Below are 24,712 nucleotides of genomic sequence, written 5' to 3'. Positions count from 1 at the left end.
AATTGCTGAGCCTGCGCGTCTGGAGCCTGTGCTCCGCAACAAGAGGCCGCGATAGTGAGAGGCCCGCGCACCGCGATGAAGAGTGGCCCCCACTTGCCGCAACTAGAGAAAGCCCTCGCACAGAAGCAAAGACCCAACACAGCCATAAATAAATAAATAAATAAATAAATAAATAAATAAATAAATAAAAATTAAATGTATGTGTCATTTTAAGTCATTAAGTTTGTAGAAATTTGTTATAGCAGCCACAGGAAACAAATACATCACTCAACATTCTAGACACACGATATGACCAGGTTGCCATACCACCTACGTTGTCTTCACTTAGGATACCCCCTGCCTGGAACGTTCTTGCCCAGCTTGTCTGCCTGCTGAACACCCACTCAGAACAACACTTAGCTCAATGGCTGGGGCTCTCAGAAGCAATTCCTGTACCTATTCACCCCCACCCCCAGCCAAGGCCCAACTCCCCGCTGTTCTCCCCACTGCACCCTGCAGTTCCCATCAAAGCACCCATATCCATCTGCTGCTGTAATTCCTGCCAGGACGCCACCAGCTGCCTGCAGGGAGGGCTGTGTCTTATTCTTCTTCCTTCACATTTCTAGCACCCTGGCAGTGCCTACCACTCTGTAAACGATGGACATGCTAGTGGGTAAGTGAATGGATGGAGGGGTTGTAGCCCAGAGTCAAGTGTTCAAGTTCTGCGGTCTGAATCCTGTGTATGTGTCCTGGCTCCCCCACTTCCTGGCAGAGTGTGACCCTGGGCAGGTTATTTTACCTCTCCGTGCTTTGGCTTCCTCGTCCATACGATGGGGATAATAACGACACCTACTTGGCCAGGTTGTGAGGGTTAAATTAGTTAACCCATGTCAAATACTTACAACAGTGCCTGGCCCAGGGAAATGGACCAATACGTGGCACCTATTATCATTCCTGTGGGATCCAGCAGAGGATGCTGAGCACGAAGGGAAGAGCTAAAGCCAGGGGCCAGGGAGACCTCAGGGAGTGGCATCAGGCTGCATAAATCTAGTCTAGAACCTTCAGGAGACACTGCCTGGCCCTCATGTTTCTACCTCCAGCTTCCTCTGTATGAGTCTGGTGCTGGGGCTCATCGGGCTGAAGGGAGCAAAGGGAAGGGGGCCCAGCTGGGAACAGAGAAAGCGGTAGATTTTCATCAATTTTGCTGCTCTGGAGAACGCAAGCCATCACTGGGAGGGAGGCGCATTTTATGAGGCACCAGTTACAGGCTAAAGGTTAACCGGAGTTATTTAAACGACATGCCTATTTCCTGGCTTTGCACAGCTCTGGAAAACCCCGACTGCACTTAGAAAAACGTAAAGCATATTATAAAATTCAAAGGCCTGGGTACGGGTGATGAAACAGATGAATGCAAAAGATAACCTGGATGTGCCAAACCGAAAACCAGGAAGCTGCATGGGGCTTTTCTGCACAAGGATTTGGCAGGGAGAGGAAAGGTCTACTTCACCTTGAACCTGGTATAAAAAAATGGCGGCCGTGAGCAGACCAAGGGAGGAAGGAAGGGAAGATGGGATGAGGACGTTTAGCTCTCAGTTATAAGCAAAACAGTTTAAACAGTGGGGAGAGCTGGAAAGGCAGGCTCAGGCCACGGCTCCTGAGCCTCCTGGTCTGGCTGTCTGCTCCCAAGGCATTTTTACGACTGTGCCTGAAGCAGAGCAGGCTGTTTCCAGGCCTGGCGCTGGTCCAGGACACCTGGAGAGTTAGGAACGGGCTGGGGCTTCAGTGCTGCAGAGACTGCTGGGTCAGCAAGGGTGGTTCTCGCCCAGCCCGCATGCATCAGGATGGAGCAGTAGGGCTGGGCTGGGGTGGCGGTCTAGGAGGCCCAGCCGGTCACTAGCCGCTTCGTCTCTCCAACAAGGTGCCCCAGGCTGGAGAGGTGACATGATCTGTCTTCAACTAAGGCAGAAGCACACTGCATGCACGGTTAACTTACACAAACTCAACTGCATTCAGGAAGGGAGTGCGGAGAGAAATGTAAGTTTAGATATCGCGGCTGCTCTGGCTGCCACCCCACTGAAGGAGCACAGCCTGAGGGGCAGGTGAGACTCGGTGCCTCCCTCGAGGGTCCTCAGGCTCTCCTGCCTCTACCCTAGGGGCCCCTCCCAGTGCCCAGCGAGATGGTCCCAGGTAACGACTTGCGCGCTCACACAAGGAAGCCAACCTCCTCTTCCTCTGGTGCTCAGGACAGGTCAATTTCAGCCCTGGAGTGAAGACCGGCTGCGTTGGCTCACTGAGGGACGTGACTCTCCTATGCTTCACCTTCCCAAGGGATCTGTAAGGGTAACCTGCACGGCACAAGCTTTCCACCTGACAAGTGGACTTCAGAACCTAGAGAGAGATGTGGCCACTGCATCATGCCACAACGCCAGCCTCCCTGGTGACATCCGGTTGCTTAGGAGGTGGGCAAGGAGAGCTCCGAGAGGGAACTGGAATTCACGAAGATCAGCAAAGCAGAGACCAAGTGTTAAGTTCCAGAAACTTCCTCATTCTGTCTAACACAATGTTTTGCAACACTGGCCATACGATGGAATCCTCTAGGGAGCACTTACAACTAGAGAGGCCAGGGCCCATCCCCAGAACAAGTGAATCAGAACCTTCTGTAGTGGGGTCTGGGCACAGATAGTTTTTGAAACTCCTAAAGTGATTCTGAGGCACATGGCGGGTTCTGATACAGGGAGCCCTGGGCCAGAGACTGCCCGCTCCGTCCCCACCCTGGCCTGCAGAGTTAGGGGCAAGTGAGCCACCCCCAGAGCAGTTCCTCTGATATGCTGCCACAGGCAGGGCAGCATGGCAAACCAATTTTCGCTTCTATTTCCAGGCAGGTCAAAGTGGAAATGACAATTTAAGCGTTTCAATGTCCCAAGATCAGTACTCCGTACATTTCTCGAAAGCTCAGCAGAGCAAACTACATTTGACATTCATTGGAAAAATCAGTGCAGACGGCTTGCTGTGCTGGGAAGAGGGCGATCCTCCTCATGGGACTCCTTCAGTCTTTAATCAGGGCATTCTCTTAAGGCAGATTCAATGGTCTAGTCTATGTTATTCCAGTTGCTTCCCATGCCTCGACTTCAACACATACTTAGGACTCTAGGTGCCGACCTTCCTAGTACTTCTGCCTCATCTGAATGCAACACGTCTCCCTCCTCAGCAAGAGGCGGAGGAAGGTGCTGGTCCCTTTCCCCCCATTCCTGGTCTTTAATGGGGGACCGGGGTGGGCTGGAGGCTGAGGACCGGCTGAAAGCAGAGCAGGGTTGGCAGCAGGACAGGTGCTGGAGATGGTGGCACCGGTGTCCCGGGCCGAGGGAGAGGGCAGGCGCCTGCCCCTGTCACAGACCTTTGGTAAAGGTCACGCTGTCTGTCGCTGCTTCAGTCTCCCCAGAGATTTGTTTTGGGGGTTCTGTGGTTAATCAGAGAGCAGGGCCAGAGGCCAACACTCTGCCCCAAGGCCTGAGCAGTCACTGGATCCTGTGTGGTCCCTGGCGGCAAGGCAGGGCGGTGGAGGTGAGCAGGAACCGGCGGCTTCGGGGTGGGGAGGCCTCGCCGAGCAGGCTGGAGTGAGGGGTCTTGAAACTCAGCGTTAACCCTCAACCCCACTACCCCACGAATTTCTGTTTCCTGTGGCAGCTCACTGCCACTGCCGTGCCATCAGCCAGAAGTAAGGAAGTGATCACGGAGGCCGGCTTCAGTGCCCAGGGCAGGACTCACCTGTGAGCCTTGTGAGTGGAGGAGCACAGGAGGGAGAGAAGGGGGAGGAGGGCGGCGGCCTTGCCACGCAGGCTCTGAAGAGCCCAGGCAGGACTCTGGAGGGCTCTGATGGCCACTTTACGAAGGAGAGGGGAGAACGGGCAGTGGAGGAAGACGCACGCCAGTCACAGGGTGGCTTCCAGAGCTGAGGTCAGGGTGGAGGCGCTGACGCTCTAAGCAGGAGTGAGATTCAGGATCTCTCTGAGGCCTGAACTGGCTGCACCGGCAGAGCCTGGTTGAAGGGATGAGAGGAGGTGGGATCCTCCAAGGCTTTCGGCCCGAGCGACTACAAGGACCAAACTTCCGTCTGCCGACAGGGCAAGGTGGTCAAGCACGAGGGGCTACTCTGTCGGCCTCTGCTGGCTGGGCCCCGTAAAGTCGCCAAGCACCGTGGTCACCACGGCAGGCAGCACCTCTCCCGCGAGGTACAGACAGATATCTGAGGTCAGGGGGACATGGTCATGTCTGACACAGAGTCTGACAGCGCTAAAGCTGGGACCCCACCACTACCTGGACGCCCATCCACTCTCCCGGCTGCCCTGAGATGCGGCCGCAACCACTTCCCAAGGGGGTGACGTGCCTCAGAAGATGCTCCTTGAGCAAATCTAAGCCACAGGCCCCCTGTGATCAGAGAAATCAAAACCGTGGCCCCATTTTCAAATGCCTGGGAAGGACTGGGGTTTGGGAAAAAAATACTTAAATTGCAGAATGCCTTCAGCAGAAACGATCATTTTAACAGGCAAAGAAGGAGAAAGCTCAAAACCCGGTCTCTACACTCAAACACCTCACCTCCCCAGTGCAGAGGACGGAATCTAGAAATCCTGCTTTGTAGAGGGAAAAAATAATAATTGTTGTCTTTTTCAGAACTGTCTAGGACCACTTTAATACATAACCAACAACAGAGGGCACAGCCATTAGGTGACCTTGTGATTTCAGCAAAACAGGTCTCTCTAATGTAGCTCAATTATGATTGTAAGTTTATAAAACAGGGAAAGATTACAGGAATATACATTAAACCACATCAATGAGTGCTACTGAGGAAAAAAAAAAAGGTCCAGCAGACAGGTACCAATCAAATAATCAATACGTAGGAAACGGCTACATCACCCTGCTTTAAGAGAACCAAATAATGCTGCAATTGGATTTACTTTAAAATTTTCCACTTGAACAAAACTGACAGCTGTATTATAATCACATTTCCAGTCACTTTATAAGATACAAATTTCATTTCTCCATATTTCTACTTCATTTCTGAAAAGGGGCCAGCAACATTATTCATCAAGCACACGGAGAAGCAGCCTAATTCATAGGGGTGGGGTGGGGGGAAACGCTGTTAATTCCATGTTTTCCGTTTCCTTAGAGAATTGGTGGTTTAATTCAAACGTGACTTTTTCTGATCAGTCTAGTTCAGGGTTCTAGTTTCAAAGAAGGGTAGGGAAAAAAAGAGCAGCATGTCATCCCTTAGGTAAAATGATTTGGAATAGCTCAACTGTTGAAATTAGGACAATCTACATTTTTAGAAAATACCAACGTGGGTTTAAGATTCTTGGTATATTTCAACAGGGGGGAAAAAGCCTGCATTGGGAACCTGACTATTCAAATGTTATGGTAACGATGAACAAACATCATGCTTTCAATTCACAATCCAACTGCCTCAAATTACTCAAGACAACCTTTAGAAATGCCACTTTCATGTTAATGAAAGTGCCTTAAGTATTTATGCATAATTTAAGAGAGTGTTAAAGCTTTAATCAGTTCAATCCAACAAGCCTTCTTTGAGTGCCTACTATGTGCCAGGCCCTGTGCCAGGCACTAGGGATAGAAAAACAAAGTGCTAAGTGCATGTTTGAGGTGTGCCTGGGGAGGGCGGAGGAGGAGGGCTACCCAACCCGGCACTGAGGAGGAGGGAGGCTGGGAGCGGGGCTGGGAGGGCAAGCCTGGCAGAGGGGCCACCTGGGCAAAGGCCCAGCAGAGGGGAATGGCAGGAAGGCTGTGTCTAGGAACCTGCAAGCAGCACCACAGGCAGGTGGGCTCAGATGCAGGGAGACATAAGGCAGAGGTGGAGGGCCAGGGGCTCTGAAATCTACAAGTGGGGAAAGTGATGTGTTAAATCTACAAGTGTGGGCTAGATTTGCCTTTCAGACACAGCAGCAGGGTAGACGGACCAATGTGGAGCAAGGCCATGGGCTGGGAACCCACATGGAAGACAGTTGGCACAGAGAGTCTGGGCTGGGAGGGGGCAGAGCTGCAGAAGTGGGATGGCTGCTGACCCCCTAGCCCTGGGGTTGGAGCAGGGTCAGGAGTGGTTCCAAGTCAGCAGGTGGGGATGTGAAGAGACCCAGCATGGACCGTATTCCCTTTAAAGACAAAACACGGTGGGGGAGTGCAGGCCGAAGAGCCACAAAACCACACTTGCCTGAGGTGGGACTTCAAATGCCACATCCAGACTTGCCTCTCGGGTTTCATGCTAACAACGTTAGTCCTCTTCAGCGTCAGCACAAAACAGACCAGTTCTCCGGAGCCCCAGGCCTGAATGCCTGAACTAAGTTGTCCCCGAGGAGCCATCTGGGTCTGAATCAAGCCTCCCCTACAGGTTTCAGTTCTTCTCCAGTTAGCGGGCACCCACCTTCCTGAAAGTCATCTCTCCAAGAAATTTATCTAATTAACAAGCTTGTGTGACCTCCTCCACTTCTCAGTGCATCCCCTGGACGGAAAGAGTCGCGAGGCTTTGCTTTCTCAGAACTCCTGAAGAGCACCGGCTAGTCCAGAAGACTCACTCCGTGCCCAGTGTGCAGTCCAGATGGAGAATGCTAATGACTGTTTGCACTAGGAAAGCCTTCGCACACTGAGGACGCTGCTGAGCATTTTTTGATGGATTCACTCTTTATCAACAGAACAGCTCTGAAGCAGGCAGTATCATCTCCCCGCCTTCACAGATGAGGAAAAGGCTCAGGGAGATTAACTAGTTCGCTCAAGGTCACACAGCTGGGATTCAAACCCAGGTTTTTCTGAATCCACAGCCCCGAATCCTAAACATTACACTGCTTGTTAATTAAATGTTGGATTTTTCAAGGACTTGATTTCTCTCTTTCCACTTCATTAAACTTTTATTTTGAAAAATTTCAAACTTTCAAAAAAGTTTAAAGAACGGTACAATAAACACACATATGCTCTCAACCTAGATTCATCGATGGTTAATATTTAGTGGCATTTGCTTCCTCCCTCACTATACCCACACAGTCACGCATTTTTATCTTGTGAATCATTCCAAAGTTGTAAGCAGCATGGCACTTTACCCCTAAACTCTTCAGCCTGTGTTTCCTAAGAACGAGGACATTCTCCCACCGAACCACAGTGCCATCAACACCCCCAAGAAAGGTAATGCTGATCTCGATTACATTATCCAATCGCAATCTATGTGCAAATTTTTCCAATTTCACAAAAAAAGCCCTCTAAAGCTACTTTGTTTTTATTCCTCAATCCAAGATCCAATCTCAGGCGACAGTTGTCATGTCTCTTCCATTTCAGTAATCTAGAACAGTACCCTGGCCCTCTCCATTCTGTTTGCTCTCCCCTGACACTCCCATTTATGAAAAGTTGTCTAAATGTCCCGCATTCTGGGTTTGTCTTTCAGAGTCTTCATTACTTATGCTCTTTTCTCATTTTTGCCAAGATGAGGCACATGACAGTGACCGGGCCATCGGCAAAATAAGGCAACACAGAGGATTTTCCAGAACTGACAGGACCACAAAACTAGCCCTGGCCTTGCAAGAGAAGCAAATCAACGAGCTCACATTTTCACGGACTTACAATCAAACCACATAACTTGCTTAGGGAGCTTCACAATACTCCTGCTGGAAACGACTCTTTAGACATTCAGATGAGTACAGCCAGAGATGTCCACTTTGTCTAAAAGCTCTCGCCTGCAAGGGCGTTAGGACGAAGCACACAGAGTGCTGGAAACTGGGGAAACGGGGAATATATAACATTCACATTCGCATTCATTAACAAGAGGATAATAAAGAGAGGGAGGCTTGGTCCAGAATTCAAACGCAGATGGAGAATTTGGAGTACGATTGCCACATGTGGGCGTCGTGGGCCTTGTACGTGCCCATAGCTGTGCTTGTTCTGGGGCATGAGCGGTCTGCAGGCGGCGGGGGGGTGGGGGGGTGGGGTGGGCGGGACACAGCCAGAGCAGAGGCCCGTGGTGGGAAGATGCCTGGTGTGTCTGAAGAACAGCAAGGATGCAGAGAGAGCCAGGTGGTATCGGGTGATGCCCAGCCTCATAGGCCCCTGTAAACATCTCTCCTCTGCGTCAGAGTGGGACGGAGGCCACTTGGAGCAAAGGAAGGACATGATCTGACTTAACGTGTTAAGAGGATGACACTGCACACAGTGTGGAGAATAAACTGTAGGGGACCAGGCAGAAGCCAGTGACCGGTTAAGAGGCTGCCGCAACAGTGCAGGTGAGAGATGATGGCAAGCCAGGCGCTGAGGGGTCGAGCTGGGAGAGACGGTCAGATCCCGGATGTATTTGGAGGGAAGCGCGGCCTAGGTGTGCTGACCGACAGGAAGCTGAGTTTGAGAGAAGGAGGGGAGACAAGCAAGAGCCCCAGGTGTTTGCCCCCAGGATGGAGCGGCCTGCTCCCACGTGGCAGGGGGGAAGGCTGCGTCCCCACGCCTCATTCCCCACTGCCACTGGCCCTGCCACAACCTCCTAACTGGCCTCCCTACGACTGTGCCAGGCGCGCCACATACCCTGCCTCACTGACTCCTCCCAACAGCTCCGATTTACACACGACGAAACTGAAGCGCCAAGAGATTAAGTTATTCGTTGAAGGTCATACGCTGGCAGGCGGCAAGGGGCCGAGCTGGGATTTCTCCCGGCACAGCGTAGCTCCTGAGCCCACACTCATAACCACGAGCTTATGTGGCCTCTCCAGACCCTCGACATGGCTCACAGGCCTCTGCCGGCACCGTCTGACCCAGCACTTCCGGTTCTAGAAGTGCACATTCAGGATGGCTGTGCCCGTGGACACCCTCTGATGGCTTCCCACTGCACTGGAGCTGAGATCCTGCTCGTCACAGCCCCTCTCTCCCCTGCTCCTTTCCTGCCAGCCGCACGGGCCTCCTCCAGGATTCTGGGAGGCCGTACCAAGCTCACTCTCGCCTTCGCCTCCCGCTCCGACATCTCAAACTCCCAGGCCTCATCTCTGCATTTTCTCATGCAATCTTCTGGTCCCTCCTTGCCTGTGCCTCTCCAGAGAGGCTTCCCTCACCTGCCTATGAGGCCTTTTCTCCTAGTTATTCTCTAGCCCTGGACCCTGTTCATCACCTCCACAGAGCCACCTCAGTCAACCTGTGACTGTGCCTTTAGTATTTACTTCCTCACCTGTTTATGGTCCCTTCCCCTGCCCCCAACTGCAAGCAGCACAGAGCAGAGACCAAGTCTGACTTCAGTTCACGAGGACATCCTAGATCCCAGCACTGTGCCTGGCATACAGCAGGTGCTCAGTAAGTAGCTGAATTAATGGATGGGTTTCGCTGAATGGATTTAAAAAACCAGAATACAAGACTAGGTGCGTGCCGCACGTGGTATGGTTACAACTATGTAAATGTCAAGTGCCCACATGGATGCTTCCTGAGGATGCCTGGTTGCCTGGCATCTCTTTTGGGTGTTTGGATAATGGGGGAGTTTCCCCAACTGTCACTGCCCATGTTACCTGGACGCAGGCAGACAGGCAGGAACCTGGCTTCTCCTCTGCTTGTCCTCAGAGCACTACTGGGCTGTCGGTCGGTTGGCCCGGCGGTGACTGTGCAGGAGTGCCCGCCCGCCTGGATACCTGGATGCGGTACAGCGCCCTTCATCTGGGCCCACGCAGCCAGAGCCATCTTTCTTACCCCCCAAAACGGCGCCATCTTACAAGTGATGAACTGATTTAAATATTTCAGGATGCGCTCCTCAAAATGTTGTCAAAGCAGAAAATGCCAACCCCTCAGCACCCCACAGTGTGAGTTCTGTCTCGTTCATTCAGCAGCTGCTGAGGGGACGCCAGCTCTCATTCACCAAGCACCTGCTACGCGCCAAGCTGGGCGCCGCGTGCTTCATGAACGTGATCTCTTTTGATCTTCAACAGCCCTCCTCGCAAGGTCTTTTAGAACCATTTTAAAGGCAAGGCCACTGAGCCTCACGAGCATTAAGACCCTGAGCAAGGTCACAAAGCTGCTTGCTTCCAACTACAGCAGGGGCTGCAAAATCAAACGTCAATGGGGCTAGGTGGGCGGAACACAGGAGAACGCGGGGCCCATCGGCGGGGCTGGGGAAGCTCACCATCTGCAACGGTGACAACCAATTCAACGAAGGAGAGAAACCCGAAGTCCTTAACTGTTAGAGAGAAGTATTTATAGACGCAGTAACATGATGTCTTCCCTTTGCTTTAACACACTGGGGGCGGCGGGGAGCAGGGGTGGTTAAAAGAGAAACGATGGAGCCAAGGAAATGAGGCTTAGCACAAGGGCAAAAACTACTGAAGCTGAAGCCTGCATGTACAGAGACTCTATGTTCCCTCTAAAATCTAATCGATTCTACCTAGTCAAGTCTACTCTAGTCTTCCCTCCCCCTCCCCCTTCCCTTCCCCTCTGCCTTCCCTCCCTCCCTCCCTCCCTTTCCCCTCCTTCCTTTATGGCTGCCAGTCCTGACCTCCTCCCCACACCACACTTCTTTCCAGTGAAAACAAAACAGGCCTTCAGCACAGTTCACTTTTTTTCTGAAGGGGTGACGGCCTCTTTGATGCTCTTCTTTGGAAGCCACCTTGACAGAGCTCTCCCGCCACACCTGCCCCCCCCCCCCCCCCCCCCCCCCCCCCCGGCTGGCTGCTGGACATGTGGGATGGCTTCTGAGTGCTCTTATGCTGTGGTTTCTTATCAAAGTGTGACAAGTTTAGTAAATACACTTAAAGTCTCTTCCTGCTGCGGAGCTGGCATTCCTTTAAGCAGACCCTATCACCTTAGATAAAAGTTGACCAGCCCCCAAACACTTCTCCCTGAGTCAGCTTCCTCAAGCTTCAGGGAGACAAAACACGACCTCATAAGAAGCAAGCCCAGCCTCCAACATTCAGCAACTACGAATGCCTTCACCTACATTAGGAGGTTTCCTACCTTTAGTATACACAGGAAGGCATTTTGTGAAGTGCAAAGCATGTTAATTTTTCCCCAATGGAAGGTGAGAAGCTCCAGCATTTAAGAATAAACACCAAAAAGAAAAGTCAACACATGTGTATCTTACTCTAGTACCACACCACATGCTCATAAAATCCATAATTCATAGTATTTTCTGGACGGCACCCTCTTTAGCAAAGACATAATTTGCAATCAGGCTGGGTAAAGACAGACAGCCATTACTTTCTTAATGGCCAACTACCCAAAAAGGCTCAGTTAAGTGATCTCAACTAGCAATCTAATCAATTAAAATTGATAAGTGAAATACTTTTAACCTTTGTTTCAGCAGGCCATTCCTAGCGGGAGGAGGGAGGGAATATGAATTCCCAGCATAAAATTTAATTCCATTTCACGGATGCAAACATTCTTGCTGCCTTGATGGAGTGGCCCCCTTTAAAGCACACTGTTTCTCTCTCTTTCCTTGAATCCAATCAGAGAAAGATGGGTTTATGGGTCTCTCCAGCCAATTGCATCAATTTAAACCTTTACAGAAACCCCTGTGACCATTTCTCAAGGGGGAAAAGGGCCAAAGAAGATGGGCATAGAGCACAGAGGGGACGCAGCTTCCTTGTTCTTCCGAGAGAGAAGGAAAAAAGAGCAAAAACCAAGAGGAGGCAAGAATAAGGAGTTGGACATCAGGTAAAACCCATAATAATCATTCACCGAGAACCTTCCACGTGTCAGGCAGCGTGCCCTGCTCTTCATAGGCACCACCGCATTTGATTATTGGGTAATACACCGGTTTCCTGAGCATGTGCGAGGCACTATGCTCGGTCATATTCTATTTCATATCACAGTTCACTCAAGTCTCAAAACAGCCCCGTAATGTGAGGAAGATCATCCTCATTTTACAGGTGAGGAAACAGAAGTTGTGGTGGTTTCAATCATTTGCTCGAGGGAATACAGAGCAGGGCAAGGGTACCTGGCTCAAAAGCCAGCCCTCAATGGTCTATATCATAATTGCTGGTCACACAACTGAATGAGTTTTGTTAAAACTCATTCAATTGTACACTAAAACTTGATGAATTTTATTGGATGTAAACTATATTTCATTAACGCTGATTTAAAACAAGGGCCCTCTCATCACCGTACACTACAGAGCGGCCATCTGCTGCTCCTGCCTCTCCAGCTCCCATCTCTTCTTTGTGATTTTCCTTTGAGGGCCCCCTCCTTCCTCACCCCCAGGTGATGGGGTTCAAAAGGAACAGGTCTCACCTCCCAGCACCACAGCTGAGCATGTGACCTTGGCCTAGCCAACTTCTATAAAAGTTATAGGGAAAGAGAAGCTCTGTTTCTGTCAGCGCCGCTTAGCGAGTTCAGCAGATCTTGGTCATCTTGTCACTACTTGGTGAGAGCCCTCTGGAGGATGAAGCCAGAACAAAGGAAAGCAGAGCTGAGAGATGGAGGGTGGCAGCTTCCTGATGACATTGCTTGAGTACCTAGATCTAGCCATGCCTGAAGGCAGACTACTTCTGGTTTTACAGTGGTTATCAGCGAATTCCCCTTTCTTTTTCCTTAGGCTAGTCTAAGTTGGGTTTTCTGTCTCTTATAACCAAAGAGTCCTAAAATATCATAATGTCTTTAAGAAACAAAAAACTATCTTGCCCATCAGTGTGCACGTGCCCCACAGCAAACAGAGGAAAAAGAGAGTTATATGAATATGAGAAGGGTTACGGGAACATGACCAGGCTTTATACCCACTGTCTCCTTTAAATCTCAGCCTCACACCGCAGAGTAGAGCACTGAGGCACTGCGTGGTTAAATAAGAAGCCCAGGGTTGCAGGCTAAGCACATGGTTCTCTGGCTTCCAAAGCCATCATCTTTACCTAAATGCTGGTGATTTGCATTTTTGAAAGTTTTCTTTGTTTTAGCAGCAGAATCCTTTAGAATCCTCATTAAAATCATACAGACAACCTTTAATACACAAAACCAATCAGACTGGTGCTGCTATGACTATACGGAGGGTAGGGATCCTGGAGCTGTGCCCACCCCCGCTTGAGACCCCAATCCCCATGCACAGATCTTTCAGCAAAACCCCTGCACAGCGCCCACTGGTCTCCAGAAAGCAGGGCCCACAGACTGACTTCAAGGTGCCCAGAATCTAGGGCCCTTTCTTTGAGAGTTTCGTGTGACAAGCACACTCTGTTAGCTCACGGTCACGAATCAATCCCAGTACAACATGCAGGTCGCAAATGACCCTCCGAGCGACGCGTGAGCCAGCCTGGTGGTGTTCCCCCCGCCGTGACTTGGGGTGACCAACTCACTCAGATCAAGGACGTCATCCGTTTTGATCAGGTCTTCCTCCCGCGTCAGTGGCAGCTGGGTCTCGGGCTGCCCTCGCAGTTGCAGTGACAGGGAACGGAGCATGAAGAACACCCGGATGGCCTGGACCAACAGTTTGGAGAGCAGAGAAGATGGAAACTGAAGTCATTTTGGTGAGATGCTCCATACGGAGAAATCACACAGTGACTCTTGATTTACAACAAACAAAATAAAGCCCCCCTCTCTCAGTCATGGTTCTGGTGCTTTCAGAGCCAAGATAAAAAACAAGCCAGGGTGCACCCTGTTTTCAATTATCCACAGGTTCAGGTTTGGGCCACTTCACCTCACTGAGCACCTGTCACTCGCCAGGACCTTTCCTCTAGTGTCATGTGACCTTCATGGCACCCCTGCTCAGCAGGCAGCCCCGCTTCGCAGATGAGGCACTGAGACCCAAGGAGGCCAAGTGACCTGCCCCCGGCTCACATCTACGGAGGGCAAGAACCAGGCCTCTTCCAACTAAACCAGCACGGAATTTGGAAATCCAAACCATGAGTGTTTCAAGGACCCACCTATTGAATGTGGGGGTGAGGGAGACAGAAGGTGAGATGCTGGTGGGGTTCAGCGCCGGCCAGACCAGGCAGCCCTTCACCCGGGAGCCTCGGCCCCTTGGCCTCACAACAGGGGCTGTGCCACTGACAGGGCAGAGGACCTGGCACCTGGCAAGTGTGCAGTGATGTCAGTGCCCCGAGAGCCCCTCAGACTTCCCCAGCCAGCCTTCTGGGGACAGAGGTGGCCCCCATCAGCACAGGGATTCCTGGCCCATCGAGGAGGAGTCCTGGCGGACTCCAGCGTGAGCAGGCATTTCCAGAGAGCAGAAACAAAGCAGAATCCCAGGCCTTGGAAACCAGACAAGATTGTGCAGAAAGCAGCCTTCACCCTGGCGTTAGCCTGCTCTGGAGGTACCCTCCCCTTGAGTCCTAGATTGGGGCTGACTTGCCCACCAACAAGAGGCCAGGAAGGGGACGGGCAGCCACAGGGGAGGTGGCCTCTGGGCCACTTGCCCTGACTCGTAGCTGGTGGGCCTGCCCGAGGGAAACGGCTCCTGAGTCAGACATACAGGTCTGCCTTGGACTCTCAGCTCCACCACGCTGGGCAAGGCCCCTGACCCCCACGAGCTTCCATTCCCTCCTGCGTGAAATGGGGGCGGAGTCTCTACCGCACGGGGCTGCTGGGAGATTCTGAGATGACCCTGGCGGGGCAGCAGCCAGCACGGGGTCCGTAAAGGGGCAGCCGCCCCTTACTCCCGCCACTCCACATCTGGGCACGGGGAGGCCACAGGGACAAACCACTGTCGCCACTGGTGAGCCACGCGGCCGCTTTTGGGTCCTCTTGTTTCCAAGTTCTGAGGCTGTAGGCCTGGGTCACTGAGACGGGAGGCTGCCCTTTATACGACAAGGTGCCTCCCAAAGCAAGAGGCGGGGGGGGACAGATGACTGCCTGCAAAGAGCCAGGCTTGCACTGGCTCCCGATGACCCAGACAACCAGGGTGCCCGTGGGCACCTCTGAACCCTAATCCTGCCTTGGCCCAGAACTGGCAGGAGACCTTGGGCCAATTACTTAATTTCCTAATGCAGAAAACTGGAAGAACAGTCCTATCTCCTGGACCTATTCTGAGGTCAGGTATTCCTCTGTCAACCAGAAGCACTAGAGAAAAGATAAGCTTTTATATGATAATGATGGTGGTGGTGGTGGCATTGATCGGATTGTTTTTAACGTTTTAAAGTGCAGTCTTCATAAAGACATCTGTAATAATCAGAAGAAAAAGAGTTGTAGTTTCACTATAAACCCAGCAACACAGGTTTTCTTTATTAAGCACCAATTGCGTGCCAAGCACCATAGACACCTTATTGCAATGTAAAGATTTAAGCAGGAAGGAATGGAGCTGAGAGGGGCAGGGCGATCAAGTTCACACTTGAGAGAGGTGAGGTGGGGGCTGAAACCAGGAATGTTTGATACTTGTGTCACTTAGGCATATACACAAGGGAATTCAAACCCAGCCCAAGTGCAGAAAGCCCAAGATGTGGGTGGTCACTTAAACTATTTGGCTGTTTGAGCTCTCAAGTAAGGAGTCCTGACCTCGGAGATGAGGGGAAATAAAACAGAAAAAGGAAATAAAACAGAAGAAGGGTTTTTCTGTGTCAAAAACCCATTCCTCTCGGAGTTCTGAAGGCAAAGAAATCAAGCAGGACCAAAGCTGGGGGATGAGAAAGGAGAAACGTGTGTGGCTTCCTACAGCCCGATCACTCTGAAAACCAGAAACCTTCCAACATTAAAGGAGCCTGGAATTGGGCTCCTAAGGTAGACCTTTTTGATGAAACATCTGCTTTTGCTCTTCAAGTAACAAAATGAAAGATATTTCCAGGAATACAAAATAATAACAATAATAAAATAATTAAAAATATAAAACAAAATAAATACCCCCAATAATACTTTTCCTGTGTCCTGCCCCAACTCCTAAGAGAAGGAAGAGCATGTGAGAAGCCCACACCCATGAATGTGAGGGCAGGTTCCCACAGGGCCAAGTACTCCACTTGGGCTCCCATGGGCGTCTATGGGGTTTGGCAGGCATGGTGACCAGCCCCACAACTCGGAGAATCCACAAAAGAAAGATGAGATACCAGGATAAGGGTCATCAGATCATCCCACTGCCCTCTAAAACAATAACCGCTCCCTCTGTTTACCCATGGCCTGCCAGGTACAGGTGAGGGTTGTACTGTGTCACCTCGTTCGAGCCTTTTAACAACCCTGCATGGTTCCCATTTTATAGACAGGAAACCAAAGCCTAGAGACGTTAGGCAGCCTGCCCAAGGTGATTCAACTAATAACCAGACTCCAAAGTCTGTGTTCTTCCAACCACATGCCTTTGCCTTCAAAAGACTGAAGGATTAGGGCCCAGGCTTTTATTGAGTGTTTTTCTTGACTTTGCTAAATAAATGTGCAAGTTTAAAAGTATTACTGAAAAGGAAAAAGGCATCCTTATTCTTTGAGGTGTTTTCATAGAATGATACGAAGACTGATTCTGGAAGAAGAGATTAGATTTGGAAAGGCGTGATGGCTGACCAAGCTCAAATATAAAGAAGAGACTTTTCCGGTTTGCTTCCATGCAGCTGGGAGTAAGCCCTGGCAAGGAGAGCCCCATGAGTGGGGTGGGGGATGGCTTCCAAGTCAGACAGAACTTGGTTCATCCTGGGGTCAGGCGAGTCACGTGGATCCCCCGAGCCTGGGCTGGAGCTCTGGAAATGGAGTGCCCACCACCACAATCACAGGGTGGGAGATAGTGGAGGGGACACCTTGAGCCCTGGAGCAACGCTTGGTCCGAGCCCTCTCTTCCGCTGCCCTTGCCGCGTGTGCAAGCTGATGAGTTCAGGCGACAGTCACTCAGGTTAGGAGCCCACTGAGGCCGTGGAAGCCAGTCATTCTTAAAAGAGTGCTGAAGCAGTTTAAAGTGGGCATAGCCCTTTGGGAAAGCAATTTGGCAATATGTAGAGAGTCACACAAAAAAATGTTCATACCCTTTGAACCAGAAATTCCACTTCTGGGAACTTATCCTAAAGAAATAAGCCAAAAGAAAGGAAACACTGTATTTGTGAAGCTGCTCATTACAGTTTAGTTGAAAATAATGTAATACTGGGAGCAACCAAAATGTCCACCAGCAGGAAAATGCCTGAGTAAATTATGGCAAAAGTCACCAGATAAACTTTTTATGCAGCAGTAAGAAATTAGGCTTATTAAAACTGTATCACAGTATAAAAAACTTCTTGCTCTACAATGGAGAGAGAAAAGCAGCAAGGATGAATGCAAGTCCATGGGTCCATGCCCCACGCAACCATGAAAAGATGTGTTTGCAAACAAAAATGGGAGGAGACACACAAAATGTATTGTTTGTTTAGGGTGATGAAATCACAGGAAATTCTTTCCCCCTACTTTCGAAACTTCATGAGATGTTATTGTATTTTCTTTAATGCATGATATACATCCAAAGAGTAAAAGCAAAATAGCCTATTTCCTCAATGTCAATAGCGATAAACACAAAAACTGTTTGTGGTTTTACGAGGGAACAGGGACACAGAACGAACGGAGGGACAAATAAAACTTCATGCAAATATCTTTATTTCATAATGGCTTCCATGGTTACTCCATAAAGATGGCTACCAAATGTAAAATAGATAGCTAGTGGGAAGCAGCTGCATAGCACAGGGAGATCAGCTCGGTGCTTTGTGACTATCTAGAGGGGTGGGATAGGGAAGGTGGGAGGCAGACGCAAGAGGGAGGAGATATGAGGATATATGTATATGTATAGCTGATTCACTTTGTTATACAGCAAAAACTAACATACCATTGCAAAGCAATTATACTCCAATAAAGATGTTAAAAAAAAAAAAATGGCTAGTGGCTTAAATTCAGTTTTGGGTATTCACCAGAAAGTCCTCTCCCTAACTCTATTTTCTCTAGCATTAAGCTTCAGTAGGTTTAGATCATTAAAGACTGTTTCTTTCCCACTCAAGATGCTAGAATGCTCTACCGCTCTTCAGGCACCTCACAGCTGCTCTCTCCCATTTACTCTGGGCAAGACCTGAGAGGCAGGACACATGAGGAACCTGAGGCTCAGGGAGGTTAAGTAACTTGCTCAAGGTCACACAGCTAAAGTTGGGATTGATTGAACCTTGATTGGTCTGTAAGCCTGTGTTCTTTCTTAACTGCTTCTCTCAACTGCCCTTCCATGTGGGGTGGGTCCAGCTCAAGTCCAAGGTTATGCATGCATGTCCTCATCAGATGCCAGTAGTTCCTGTGACCTCATTTCAACATGAATTTCCCTTCTTAGATGGGATGGCTCAGTGGCACTCTTGCTATTTTGGTCTTATTTTGTATTATTTGTTTTCTGTCTATTCTTGCATCTAGCACAGTGCCTAGAAAATGCTTGATAAACATGTCAAATGATAGGATAAATGGTGTAACTTGCAAAAGGCAAGAGGGAAAACATGACTTTATTGCCAGATGTCTCCCCGTGGTCTGCAAGGCTCTGACCCTCCTCTCCTAACCCCTTCCCTCGCTCCGCTCCAGTCACCCCGCTCCTTGGACACGCCTTACTCTTTTGCATCTCGCAGCCTTTGCACTTACTGCTCCCTTTGTCTGGAAAGTGCCTCCTTTACATCTTTGCCTGGCTGGCTCCTTCTCACTCTCTAGGTCTCTGCTCAGATGTCACCTTGGCCGAGCAGCTTCCCCTGATCACTCTGTCCAAAGCAGTGCCCCCTCTTTGCTTCAGAGCCCTCACTGCAGCCTGGTATCACACTTGTTCATAAACTTTGCCTCTCTCCATGCGATGAGAGGCCCCGAGGTGGGGCCGCATGCCCTGCTCACTGCTGCACCCTCAGGAGTCCAGCGGCTCTTTGACAAACGTACGAAGGAATGATTTACCAGTAAGGGTGGTTTGAACTACTTTGACAAGTCCTTAAGGAAAATAAAGGGTGGGATTTCTGAAAAGGGTCAGCCTCCTAAAAGTTAGAAAAGTCTATACTCGGCAGAAGGGAAAAAAAAAAAAAAAAAAGGGAAGGAAAACCTTTGAATCCAACAGGACGAGATGGAATGTTCTCTGGATACAATCAAAGAACATGAAACAAACCACATAAGCCCTCAATTGCTTGCTAAACCATGCACTTCCTTTAGCTCAAATTCAAAGCACACTGCTGTGTTCTGATGCTTGAAATGGGCCGAGGAGCTAAGCTTCTGGAGGATTCCAGACAGCTGCCTTGCATCAGGAACTGGACTGGGGCGAGGGGTCAAAATTCCCCTTCAGAAATGGATCCTGGAAGTCACAAAGGGAAGCTTCTCTCAGGTGGATGGCTCTGCTTTGAGGTGGCCAGCCCCCTTTTATCTCATCCTGCCATCTTCTCCCTGGCTCTAAACCCACGGATGCTGGGACTTGAGAGTTGCTTTTATAAACTCACCGGACAGACGAAGGCCAAACAAGCAACCCCAGGGAAGCCCAGACGTCCCAGGGGCTCTGCCTGTGCTTCAGTTAGCAGTTTGGGCCGTGCAGCCCATCTGGGGCAAGGGAGGCGGGCAGCACAGTCCTGGGAACTTGAACTAAGAGAGATGTGAGGGCAAGGGAGGAAGAACCCCAACCTCAGGCACCTACTGGCCTTTGTGTTTCTGCCTTATTGCTGAGTCCTCCTGAGGACCCTGGCAGGGCAGGCACTGCTGCTTTCTGGGTGAGGAGACAGTGGCTCAGAAGGGAGCAGGAACCCCAAAGCCCAAGCAACCTTCCCTCTGCCATACGCCTCACCCCTGAATTTCTCCTGTGGATCAAGATCGTTTGCCCCAAGCCAGCAGGACATGATGCCAGGAACCAGCCAACAAGGCCAAGGTCCTCGCTGGGCTCCAAGGCCTCTGGGAACTGCCTCCTTCAGCTCCTCCGAGCCCCATCACTTCCCACGTAGCCTCCCTCACGGTGGGCTCCAGCCACGGTCCCCTCTTCGTCAGCAGTGCCACGTCATATGAGCTCATAGCCTGTGTGAATGTGCCACGTCTTTCTGGGCCTTTGCCTCCCCCAGCTGCCCAGCCCTTCCCCACAGTCTCGGCTCAAGGACCAGCCCTCTGTGCTGCTCCACCTCCTTCCCCGGGTAGGATGAGGGACCTGACCCCACGTTCCTTTAGAAACGGCCTTGGCCCATGGACTGGCGCTGCCTCTTCCCACCTTGAGGAGTGGGGCTAATAAACACAACGAAGGCGGCAGTGGCAGGCAGGGGGTCAGAATGGCCACACTGCCTGGGTTGAATTCTGGCTCTGCTACTTATTAGCTGGGGGACCTTGAGCAAATCACTTGACCTCTTCGTGCCTCAGTTTATCCCTCTGCAAGATGGGGATAATACGAGCGCCAACCTTCTAGGGTGGCTGTAGAATTACGTGAGGAAATTCATATAAAGAACTGATATGAATGATCTGTTTTATCACACAGGCTATGAGCTCATATGACTGTTAAGGAAACCTGACGCACTGTGGACCGAAAAGCAGGCAGGATGCAACCCAGAGCAGCAGCTCTCAACGTTCACAACCTTCTGGACCTTCCGGCTCAGGGTCCAAGGAGGACCTGGGGACGGGTCCTCTCTGGCCTGGGGACACAATAGCTTGACTGGGTGTGTTGCCATTACCCTGCTCGGGAGCATCTCCTAGGCCAACCGAAGGTTAAGGGTGAGCATGTCCACTCCATGAAGGAGTGCAGACATGACATGCATTTGTCAGAACCAATCCCCCCCGTAAAAGCCGGTGCCAAGGATGCCCAGTGCAAACACTGCCACCCGCAAACAATCGTGTGCCCGGCCACGGGGCCCATAGCCCTGGCTGGAAGCACAAGGAAGGAAGGCGTCACTGGCCCGGAGAGAGGGTGGGTCCTGCGGTGAGGGCTGTGGGTTTGGTCAGACAGCAGGGAATGTGGATTGACTGCAGACACGGGTCCAACTTCCTCTGTGCCCCACTCCCACCCGGCCAGGCATCTGAGGCAAAATCGCCAGCAGGAAGGCCATGGAATCCTCTTGCTTTAGGCGGATCCAGCAAGTCAATCCCGCCCCTCAAAATCTAAAGGTTAAAACACTTCTGCCACGCTGGTTACACTTGGATTAACTCAGAGGAAGATGCGGCCTGATAACGGGAGCCGAGGGCAATGAATTCCTCTAATTTATCCACTAACCGCCACATCTCCAGGGAACGATTTTCTAGGAAAAGGTTATGGTGCTTTCTAAGAAAGAAACTGATCTTACCAGGGAGATAAAATACCCTGAACAGCCCTGGGAGATTGCTTCAGAAAAAAAGTGCTGATAACGGAAGCGCACACTGCAGCTGGGTTCTGAGAACTAATCTCTTCACACACCTCTCCTGCAGGCCAGCGAGAATCACAATTGCATTTGCGTGTGCCTCGCCCCCAAGATCCCTCAGATACCTTAACACCACGCCATCTCTGGGGGACCCGGCCTCTCGGGGCTGATTTCACAGCAGCCTCACCTGCACTATGTCGACTGCTCACCCCCCCATGCTCCTTCGCAGAAGCCCGGCCCCGCTTCCTCTCTCAGAGCTCTGGGGTTGGGACCGGCTCCGCGCCAGCGAAGGCAGCCTGCCTGCCACCGACATCCGACATCCGGCAACTGGGGCCAGATACGATGGAATTTCAATCTCTGCTTTAACAAAGCGCAGCGCGCCTGGGGAAGTTAGGCCTGGTGGCGCGTGCGCCTGGGGAAGTTAGGCCTGGTGGCGCGGTGCGAGGGAGGAGCTCTGGCTCTTCTGAAGGCGTGTTGGAAGGCAGGTCTGGATGTGGTCGGAAACCCTCTGCCCCCCGCCCTGGAGGTGCTCCTGGCGGGCAGCAGCCCAGGAGAGGCTGCGTCCAGCGCCCACTCACCCGCCGGGTCTTCTCCACGTCACCACACGGCAGCCGCTTCACAAAGTCAATGCCCGTCAGCGGCGTGCCCGTTGGCGGCAGCAGGATGGAGGCGTCCATCATGAGATATTCCACATTCATGGGCTTCATCTAGAAGACAGACATCGGAGGGAAGCTCACTGAAGGGAGGAAGGGGCGGGGGCAGGTGACACTGGCCTCTCACCTCCATCTGCACATATTAAAGAGCACATCAACCTCGATTCAGACCGAGTGAAGCCTCGAGGCAGCCAGATGTGAGAGATGTGCCTTGTTGTTTTCGAAGTTGCAGATGTCCCCTCATCTGCAGTGACAGCTCACACACTCTGGAGAAGCTGCCTCCCTGCTGTGAAAAGCTCTTCTTTCTCACCCTCTTGTTCCCCTCCCGAGCAGGGAGAGGGGCCTCAGTAAGGAGGCCAGCCCTTTACGGTGGTCCCTTTAGGGTGGTCTGCCCCGTGTGCGGAAGCCTGACTGCTGCCCGCCTCCTTCGCTGGCACTTCCAATACGACGACAGCAGATGTAGCGACGTGGCTCCCGTTTAAGGGGACCTGACTGCGGGGCAGGCAGAGAACTAGCGGCTTTGCACGTAGGCTCCGTCCAAGCCTCCCAACAACCCCAACAGGGAGGCTGCCGAACTTACAGAGAAAACGGAGGCTCAGGGAAGCCGAGGAATGGATGTGGGCACACTCAGCCGGCTGGTGGCAGAACCATGACACGGACCCAGGCCTGCCCGGCTCCAGACCCACTATGATTTCCACAACACAACCCGCATTCCCCCTTCCTTCCTCGCCTCCCTGGCTTCTAACCTGGGGTAACAGAACCAAGTCACTTATTAAGCACCTACTACTCGCCAGGCCCCTGCAGGGTTCACCTCCTACTGTGCGGGTGCCGGGGCTGTCCCATACTACAGAGGGGATCGCTGAGCTCGGAGGGAGGGCGCGTGCCCACAGCCACTGGGCCAGCCAGGGCAGAGCTGTCTGCTTCCTTCCACACCGCCTCCAGGAAGTCTTCTCCGATTACCAAGACACATGCTAACATCACCTCCCCTCCTGGAACTTTGTTGCATCAGTACTGACCCCTTAATGTGCACGTGTTGTTGGACACTGACACTTCATTTACCTGGCATCATAAAGGAATGACATTTCACACAGGTAAATATTCTATAGAATTAATTTTACTCCTTTAAGCATCAAAAGCTTTTTCGTGACTCCTTTTTTTAGAAAGTGGGCTTCAATCATATCACACTTTCTTTTCCCTCCTGTAACATAAAGCTGACTAAACAAGGCAGAGCTGTGGAGAGGGTCCGGCCGTCCAGAGACCTGGTGAACAGGGAGCCCCTTCGCACGCGCTGCCTACCTTCTTTTGGACCCGTGAAGCCTTCCTCCAAAGGCCTGAGGTCCACCGTCGCTATTCCTTTACGCCAGAGTGGGGGTGGCAGAGCCCTGTCGCCCACCCGGGGCGCCTGGGGTACCAGCCTTCCCGCAGGGCCTTCCTGGCCTGCCTTCGGCTCCCTCGTAACTTTCTTCCCTCCACCCCTCCGCTCTCAACCACCTCCCAACAAGCCCCCTCTAGGACTCCTGCCCATTATGCCTCTGCATGAAGCAAGAGGTGACAGGAAAACCAGTGAAGGGTCAGAAGTGAAGGCCTGGCTTTGGCAGCACCCGAGAGCCTGTCCCAACTTCGCTGAGCTTAGTGCTGGTTTCCTTAAGTCTGAGCTAACGACTCAGATACGGGGGCTGGGTATATGTCAGCTGTTACTTCCCTAGAGTGCCAGGCTTTGTGCAAAACATGCAATAAATGTGTCACTGAGACAAACAAACAAAACCCAGGAAGCTCCCTAGGGCAGGAGGGAGGGGAACCGAATATCTGTGTGCTGAACCTCTATAGGAAGCAGCCCTTAGGTATTTCACAACCAGCCTGGAAATCTGTGTGGTCTGGGCCCCATTTTACAGATGGAAAAATCCAGGCTCAGAAGTAAGCAACCCGCCCAGGGTTCCAGTTAGTAAGTAGCAAAAGCAGAAACTGTGCAGGGGTTTAGGAGCCCAAGCTTTTCTGTGTTGTCAAGTGACACACGAGCCTTACGTTTCCAAACAAGAAGCCAAACTTCTGGAGAATTACATTGTGGAAGGGGACGTCACGGGCATAACATAAGACGGCAGCTGACCACTGACTCCACTCCACTCCAATTCATGGTCCGAAGAGTAGAAGACTGAGACACTCTTTGGGGGGGGGGGTCGAGGGGATAACGGGGTGTGGCCATCAAAGGTGTGAGGCGCACACGGGCAGCTCACATAGCACCGAGAGGAGGCCTGGTCACTGCTGGGGCATTTCTGGAGGTGAATTATACCAATTTACACTTTTCCCTTGAAAAGGCTCCGCGAGGCCTCAGACGTGCTGTGAGCGAGGATGTGGTGAGGGCCCAGCCATCCAGAAGCCCAGAGACGAGCCAGGGACCCAGGGAGCTACACAGCACACGCTGTCTTTTTCTTTCTGACATTTTAAACCCTTGGGTTTATTGTAAAGTTCCCGAATCACTTCACTCTTTTGTCCATGAAAAGGGCGATTTATCATCTAGTTACTGAGTGTCAACTAAGGGGCAGGTGCTTATGGGGACGCAGAGGCAAATGAACAAAACAGAGCAAACTGCAATCATCTGCAAGACAGGGAAGACCCCGGGCTGGCACTGCAGGTTCAAGGAAAAGCCAGGTGCAGGAACATTCTGGTGGCACAGAGAAGAAGGAGGCAGCACAATATGCAGAGCAAGGCAGGACACTGGGAGGTGACGGCTCTGCTCCTCGATGGCTGGGCACATGTGGGCACCTCCCTCAAGCTCTCTCTTATTTCCTTATCGGCAAAAGCAGGATAATGATAGCAGTGACTCCCATCAGGCTGACGTGGGGATTAAGAGATTTCACATGTATGACATGCTGTACACACCCGACACGGACTAAGTCCTCAATCAAATACTATTCATATCAAAGTGAATCT

At 51.4% G+C, this 24,712-nt stretch overlaps 1 protein-coding gene across 4 annotated transcripts in view; it reads right to left on the bottom strand.

Annotated features, from left to right (window-relative positions):
- CLEC16A (C-type lectin domain containing 16A) overlaps window positions 1–24,712 on the bottom strand; it is a 209,345-nt gene that overhangs the window by 90,875 nt on the left and 93,758 nt on the right. For all 4 annotated transcript variants that reach the window (XM_059898662.1, XM_059898664.1, XM_059898663.1 and 1 more), the window contains exons 17-18: window positions 21,710–21,838; window positions 13,266–13,386 (exon numbers count right to left, since the gene is read on the bottom strand). In XM_059898662.1, coding sequence (XP_059754645.1) covers window positions 13,266–13,386; window positions 21,710–21,838 — 250 coding nt within the window. The remainder of the gene's footprint in view (window positions 1–13,265; window positions 13,387–21,709; window positions 21,839–24,712) is intronic.

The sequence above is a fragment of the Balaenoptera ricei genome, chromosome 15, assembly GCF_028023285.1.
Source record: "Balaenoptera ricei isolate mBalRic1 chromosome 15, mBalRic1.hap2, whole genome shotgun sequence".
NCBI classification, from domain to species: domain Eukaryota; kingdom Metazoa; phylum Chordata; class Mammalia; order Artiodactyla; family Balaenopteridae; genus Balaenoptera; species Balaenoptera ricei.
Note: the sequence above shows the minus strand (reverse complement) of the source record. Positions and strands in the feature narration are given on the sequence as shown.